This window comes from Vidua macroura, chromosome 11, assembly GCF_024509145.1.
Source record: "Vidua macroura isolate BioBank_ID:100142 chromosome 11, ASM2450914v1, whole genome shotgun sequence".
In the NCBI taxonomy this organism is placed as follows: Eukaryota; Metazoa; Chordata; class Aves; order Passeriformes; family Viduidae; genus Vidua; species Vidua macroura.
The window spans coordinates 6,863,276-6,870,981 of record NC_071581.1 but is presented as its reverse complement, the minus strand read 5'-3'; the positions used below and the strand labels follow the sequence as shown (position 1 = coordinate 6,870,981).

At 42.2% G+C, this 7,706-nt stretch overlaps 1 protein-coding gene across 1 annotated transcript in view; it reads right to left on the bottom strand.

The window, feature by feature from the left end:
* Positions 1–336: 336 nt before the first annotated feature.
* ADAMTS18 (ADAM metallopeptidase with thrombospondin type 1 motif 18) overlaps positions 337–7,706 on the bottom strand; it is a 79,109-nt gene continuing 71,739 nt past the window's right edge. Inside the window, exons 20-23 of the mRNA XM_053987772.1 lie at positions 6,757–6,948; positions 6,194–6,406; positions 5,052–5,199; positions 337–1,448 (exon numbers count right to left, since the gene is read on the bottom strand). Coding sequence (XP_053843747.1) covers positions 1,333–1,448; positions 5,052–5,199; positions 6,194–6,406; positions 6,757–6,948 — 669 coding nt within the window. The 3' untranslated portion in view covers positions 337–1,332. The remainder of the gene's footprint in view (positions 1,449–5,051; positions 5,200–6,193; positions 6,407–6,756; positions 6,949–7,706) is intronic.

The following is a 7,706-nucleotide window of genomic DNA, read 5'->3' as shown; positions in this document are numbered from 1 at the left end:
TAGGACAGAGCTGTCTCTGAATGGGTTTGGCAAATAGGTTGGGGTTTTTTCAATGCAGAAACCTTCTGGATGGCACCATTTGATACATGGTGCCATCAAACATCTCGATACTGAACGGCCACAAATATCAGCATTTTTACAATTCTTTTGTTTGCTGATAGATTCTGAACTAAATACAAGTACTAGGAGGGTGTATAAAAATAGAATTAACTTTTATTTGGTAAGAGTGAATAATCCACTTATCTTTTCAAGCTTTTTTTTTTTTTTTTTTTTTGTGTTTAACGTGAATAAATAACTGTTTAGAGAAGTTCAGCATGAATTAATGGACTGTAATATTCTTATTTCCTTTGGGTAATGGATGAATCAAAATTTGCAGAGAGATTTGAGATTAGAAGGAAGACATTCTTCAGTATCTTGTCATTCAAACAATCTAGCTTCTGAAACAAAACTACTTAAAAATATCAAGTTTAAATTTTAAAATTACATATCTAATGAGCTTAGAAAGTTGAAAACATAACCATTGAGCTCAATCAATCTGAGTTCCTTTAGTTGAAATATGCAATTCTATTTTACTTGTAACACAGCAATATTAAAAGTCCAAATATTCTAATGCTGCATATTTCTAGGAATACATTTCAAGTTACTAGTTAACCACCTCTGAGTTTCTACACAAAGCAGAAAATGAATTCTTCAAAAATTATAAAAACATTAGAATGATGCACAACTTGCTTTTCCAGCAGCAAGTCTGGTAGAGAAGCACCATAATATCTTTGTAGTGCACTATTTACTTCTGGTGGCCCCACGAGTGACACTGCCTTCTCCAGCCCTCAGCCATGGATGTCCCTCTGGGGCAGCAAACAGCTTCCTCACCCTGGGACAACAGTCACAAAAAATAGGAAAGGACACGCTTCTGATGGTGTGATCTGTCCTGCTGCCATGCTGCTTCCTCCTCCAGCTGCCAAGCTCTCCTGCTTTGCATTCTGGTAAATCAGGCAGAAAAGGCTCCCTTGCCTTAGTTTCTTCCATGTAACATGTGACAGTGCAAAATGACACTTTTAAAGAAAGAAGAACTTCCCCTCGAGTCTCAGTGTTCAAGTGATCCATAGTACCCTGTGCTTTAGTGAGGTCAGCAAATTAAGAAAGAATAAGAAAGAAACATTCCTTTTTCAACATATATCCAAAAATTACTGTACCTCAGACATTCCCTTAGAAAAAATGTCTCTTCCATCAGTGGTTTATGTGGCACCATGTCTTGCCTCAAAGCAGAGATAATTCCAACATAAATTGAAGAAGAGAATCCTGTCACTGAAGGGTTCAGATGACACGCTGCTATCAGTTCTTCTTCGTACATGATTTACAACATTTCTTGCCATAAAATTTGTGGTTACAGACACCATGCTGGGGCACCAGATGACACCAAGTGAAGAAATCCACACAAGAAGGATCATCTGAAGGAGAGAAACCCAAGCAATATGGTGAGACTGTGTTTTAGGAAGTCTGCAAGCCGGGCAATAGTCCCACACCCTTGTATGCCTTTGGTAATATTAAAAACATGATGGGCGACTCGATTCAAAGGAGAGGAAACATGAAGGAGCTTTCATCTCAAAAATACTAGTTTCTTGCTTTATTTTAAGAGCCATTAAATTTTTGCCAAGAGATTTGTTGACTTGATTGAGATAGAACCAATATTATAGGGGGGTCAAAAGCTGAAGGAATTAAAAAATTTGGAGCACACTTTGTAGCTCAGGAAGACAGGAGGAAGTTCCACATTAGAGGATTAAAAAAAAGCCATCCATGTTTACATCTCTGATTACAAATGTTGTTCCAAAGCTGGGTACTCACAGAAATGAGCCTGCTCCATATTTGATACCAGTTGCTGGTTGCCATCACCATCATCACGTGGAGTTCAGCTGCATACAGACCTCACGGAACTCGGAATGCCTGGGCCCTGCACAAAGTGCTCTGCTCTGTGCTTGCATTCCAGCACTTTCTGGAGACACTTCTTTATCTCCCTTTTACTCTGCAGGGAACCCAGAAGTCTCTTTTCTCAGACACTTCAATTAGGTGTCATGAGTCAGGCTTTTAGGACCTTGACTATGCCATGTTGGCAAAATCTTAATTAACTGTAATGGGAGAAGAGACTTGCTAACCATAGTTAGTTCTCAAAAGCCCAGTTTTTAATTACAAATACAGTCAAATTATAGTTTTCAATTAAAATCCTGTTACTCTTCAATTTAGGTACAGATATCATTTATACACACAGCTCCATTGCTTTAAAAACACCTCGTAGCTGCTCCTCTCTCCAGTTTTGCAGTGGATGCTTTATGTTTCCTTAAAAGAGGAAAGTGACGATTCATATGGGTGATTTATAAACAAATTCACTATGTCTGAGAGAGCAGTAAGACTCAATGGGGTTTAGCAAAATTTATAGCTAAACTGAAATCTCCTGTGAGCATGGGTAAAAGATTCTGTTCAGCTCTCAGAACTACTGTTTACATGGTCAATAAAAGGAATTTACAGGGCGACTGAACAAAAATCTAGCCACCACTGTCTGCATTCTCAGATCAGTTACTGAGTCACAGCAGATAAATGCTCCCTCACAGAGCACAGACAACTTCTGCATGTTCCATTGGCCAGGAGGCATCTCCATCTCTCTATAGCAACTTCTTTGGTTTAACCACCACTGCTCTTTTTTTATTCCCTTTTATATGATGGCAAAGGTGATTTTTTATGCCCTTATCACCCTCAAATTTATTTGAGTGAAAAAGAAAATAATTTAATAATAATTATTATTTTAAAATGCCACTTTTCCTCTGGTGTTAAAAACATGAGCTTGTCTTTAAATTCTAATGGTAGGGAAAGAAATTACTGCTCTTGAACAGGAACTGGGGAGCTCAGGACTGAACTACAGCCTTCCCGCTCCACTGCACTGCCTTTCTGTTCTGCATGGAGTGTCAGGAGGGATCCAGCTGGGAGTTCAGCACCAGACTTCCCATTCCTTCCCCTGCTGCCACCAGACAGAATTTGGGAGGGCCCAAAGCAGACAAGAGATGAAAAGCACACACCACACCAAGGAAGGAAAGCTGTTCTGATGAAGACAGGAAGGAGCTCTCCTGCCACGTAAGGGTGAATTTAAAAAAATTAGAAATTACTGTTTAAAAAAAAAAATATAAGCACTAAGGAAGCCATGTTAATAAATCTTTATGTCCCCTTTGAAGATCAGAGGGCAATGCTAATATTGCAGAGGTATGGCTGAAATTTGGACTTAATCCAAGGACTATTGGAAGGAACACAAAGAGTCCCACAAAATTCAGTGGATGGTGATCAGGCAGTCAGGTCCTTATTTCTATTTACCCAAGTATTTATAAATTATTTAGATTTTCATTCATTTGAAGAAGCTGGATTTACTATGAGTTACAGTGACCGTAACTGCATCTAGAGAGGGATGGAAATGACCCAGTTTGTCTAGGAAAGTGTGCAAACTCTCCCTGAAACATTAATTTCTTGCCTGTGATCACTGAGCTGGAGCTGCATGGCTGATAATAGAGACTGATTTGCTTCAATGTGATTCCAGCCCAGCTGGTTTCCTCTCTTTTTGCTGCTTTAGTCAGAAAGTTAGAGAGCAGCGAGGAGATAATTGATCTCTAGAGCCTGACGACCCAGGTATAATAAAGGGGAAAGGGCTCCTGCAGATGTGACGAGAGAGAGAAACAAGCCAAGCCAAAATTAATAACATACAGTACTTCAGACATGAAATATAGCAGGGGAAAACAGGGGTGAAAGAAAACTCCTTGCTATATCCTAACAGAAATGGAAGTTGTACAGAAACTCCAAAGTACAGCAGAAACTTTTAGGAATGTTAATTTGAGGTGTTAGGGACATTTACTGATAAAAACAGCAGAACTATTTACTTATCCCTTTTAGGACCATTTCATCTCCATATCCTTGTTTGGATTCAGGTCCCCTGATAGATGAGGCTGATAGCCTGCATGTCTGGGGCTGATGCAGCAGAATGGTCTGTTAGGATCTCACTGGGTTTCACAGGGGTTTTGTGCACAGAGAATGCCAGGAATTGGGCAGACGTGGGGGTGGTTGGCTAATGTCAGTTTACAAGATGCAGGGCCAGAGCTTGACCTCTGCTCCCAGCTCCATTACCACCTTCCTCAGGCAGTCCAATCTAGGTTTTATAGAGGTTGCTTTCAGCTCCCAGTTTTAAAAAGTCAATTAATTGACTTTTAACAAGTCAATTAATGTGCAGTATTTTGAAAGTCACAGTTTAAAGTGCTTAAGCATACCTAGATAACCAGATTATATGGGACAAATGTGGACCTCCATGAGCATTTTTTATGCAGTTAGGAAAGAGTCACAAACAGCAACGATCCTGTAAGCAAATCTCTGGAAAAGGGCAATGCACCACTCTTTGTCTGTGGTGGTGCTGAGAGAATTCCCCTTCCCTCATTCCATGCGGCACAAAACCTCTTGTTCTCCCCTCCCTTCTCACACTGAAGAGGTGGAGAGATAGAGTTGACATGAAAGTGGAAAGAGACCCTAATTTCATGTTCCCTGACTGCACGTCATGCACTGGTCAGAAGCAATAAGAAGGACATTCTAGGTAAAGCAATTTTGGAATCCCAGGAACCGGGTGGAGTCTGGAAGACTAAAAATATATGGCAAATTCTTATTGTTTACTTCCAAAGTTGCTATTATTCATCACAAGCAGTACCAGCATAGAATGCTTGTGTTTTTCAACAAGAGAGTAATAAAGGTGCAGTTCAGAACCAACCAGCATGACTTTTTCACATACTTCTTCTAACATATGCCTGTTTATAAAATCTCCAGTGCCAGTGGTACTCCCAAGTCTGCTTTAAGAGGGCTCACTTGGTGAAGAAGAGATGCTGTTAATATCAGACATTTACTGTAAATCTGGAAGTCTGGGAAAAAAACATCTATGAAGGAACAGGCCAGATCAGTGGTGTAGCGAAAAGGTGATGTTTGCTGGGTATAGAACTCTAAGCAACAAGCCTGCTGCAGCATTTTGAGCTGAGTTTTACCTCTTTTCACGGGGACTGGACAGAAGCTGGTGTTGCAGGCTCTCAAGACAGCTGGTTTCTGCTGGGGCAGGCAGCCAGCAGCTGGCCTGCCCTGGCGCAGGCACTGCACGCTCCGGGTCTGCACTCCCCCGCCGCAGGTCACCGTGCACTGAGCAGAGGGAAAACAAAACCTTGGCTTTCATTGCAGAGACTCTGAGAGCCCCTGAAAACCAAAGGGGGAGCTTTGAAGAGCCTTGGATGAAACTTTCAAAGCAAGAAAGGTCAGGATCAGGTGTGCTGCTGTCCACCAAGCCCCATCAGGACCAACTTTTCAAAGACGTGTGTGTCTTGTGGTTATTTAAGGACTCAGCCGAAAATCTGGTTCCTTACTTAGGCATCAAGACAGAAACTGAACATTTTAGAAACCTGTTCCTGATTGTCTGCATGGATTTCTTTAGATTTCTAAGCCTCTGGGCCCAACCTTGCTGCCTGAACACAGATAAAACTCCCATCAGAACCCTAATTATGGCAGTATCTGGGGAAAACCACTGTGGGTTTGCAGGAAGAGCTGTGAAGTATTTTAAAATTAATAAGCCTTTTACTTGTATGTGCTTCATGAAAAGTTGTCTTTAAGATAAACATGATCGTTTTCATCTGATTGCAATTGTCAGGCATACATGGTTTCATGTAAATATCACTAAATGGGTGCGTGTCTCATTGATATATGACTCATAAAGTAGATAAGTTCCAGAAATACAGAAGCTTGTTTGCAAGAATGTAGAAACAAATACAGACTGATCCCACAATTAATCATAGTATTTAGGGAATTCCAGGCAATCTGTGCAGATGCTCAAATACACTGTGCATAGAGATATGCAGTAGTTCAACCACAATGCACTTTGAAGAAGACTGAGAAGAAAGTGTTGGAAAATGGGTGTGGAATGTAGTGCCTCTCAAGCATGAGTAACATTTTTAAGTGACATTCTTCAGTTTCAGGACAAAGCACTGAGCTGCACCACAGTTCATGATGGATGTGGACCAGCTGCATCCCATCTCAGTGGCTGAGTGGTGTGATCCTCCTTAGGGAATGGCTCTGTGCTGGGGCCTGTTAGCACTGGAGGCAGCTCCTCTGTGCCGTGCCACCTCTGATTTCCCATTCCTACCTGCTGCCAGGGCGAGGAATACCAGCCAGACACCATGTTATACAACATCTGCGATGGACAGGTGCCCTTGTTACAAGCTTCCTCCAGGTTGGTGTTTGGTTTCTTGATGTTCCTGCATCTCCTCTGAGGGAAGGTGACCAATTTCCCGTGGATGCTCTTCTCGCCGCATTTGAGCTCTCGCTGTCGCAGGCCGGGCCCGCAGGAGGCTGAGCACTGCAGAGGCAAAGCACAGCTTCTGCAGCCTCACAAACACATGCAAATAAAGGGGAAAGTGTGATGTGCCAGACACCCCAAACTGTGCATTATAAAAGCATCACAGAACTAATCCCACAAAGCCCATGCTCTGTACAGGGTAAACTGAAATATGAACTCCAGTCAGTGATTAACAAAGACGTTGGGGTACATCCATCTACATCTGGGGTTTACAGCTCCTCACCTAGAATACCTGATTTTCAAACCACAGCTCAGCTGTCTTTCCTCCCCATGGTTTGTGTGTGTCCCTGAGCCAGCACTGCCAAGAGCAGCCAGGACAGGCAGCGAGCCATGAAACTGCACCACTTTACCTCACTCCAGGAAGAAATCACCCACTGGAGCCGGTCATTTTTGGGACAGCGTCTGAGCACACAGGTCTGCTGGGACTCAGGCTTAGGGTCTGTGCTGCACATGCTTTCAGGCAAGATTTTCACCTTGGGAGAACCAGGACTCTTGCAGTAGACATCTCGTTTCTTCATACCTCTCCCACAAGTCTTGGAGCACTGTGATGGAAAGAAACACTTCTTTGAACTGGAGGAAATGAAAATTGGCACAATTTGCATTTTCCAGCAGAGCACAAAAGCATGGCGAATGTGCTATACAGCTGCCATTGTGATATAAGTAAACGTGAAATTCTATTGGTAAATAAGTAACAGTAACATCTGTGTGTCATTTCTAAAACATTGTCCTAAGTACTTTCTTAAATGTTAGCGGTGAACTCTCTCAGCCCCCATGTAGAACAGACAAGTAATATCTCTTTTCTGTAGATGAGGTAAGTTGGACTTGTGAGCAAAATGCTTTTTCCCTGCTCAGCATAATTGAAAGTTGGTCCTAAGCTCCCACCACAGAATGTTCCATGGCAAGATGCTCTCAGCTATTTCTCATTTTGTCCTCACCTTGGCCTAGAGGGATGAGATCGAGGCAGAGGAAACAGCCCAGGGAATTGATACACAACTCCTCCACCAAAGGAGACAGAATCTGATACAGTCAATGGTTAAGGAGATATTTTAGTTGCCAACTGCAGCTTAGGACGAGTCACCAGAATAAATATGCATTGCTGAGCCATGGTTCAGTGGCACAGGCATGCTGTGGTTTGCACTGCCTTACATACAACAAAATGCCTGAATGATCCATTTGTGAGGAAATGAAGTAAAGCCCTGAAATAATGCTGCCAGCTTCCTATCTTCTTGCATCCTCTTCTAACTGTTCTTTCTACTGATAATTACGGGGCATGTTCCAAGGTAGAATCACTCCGTGTATC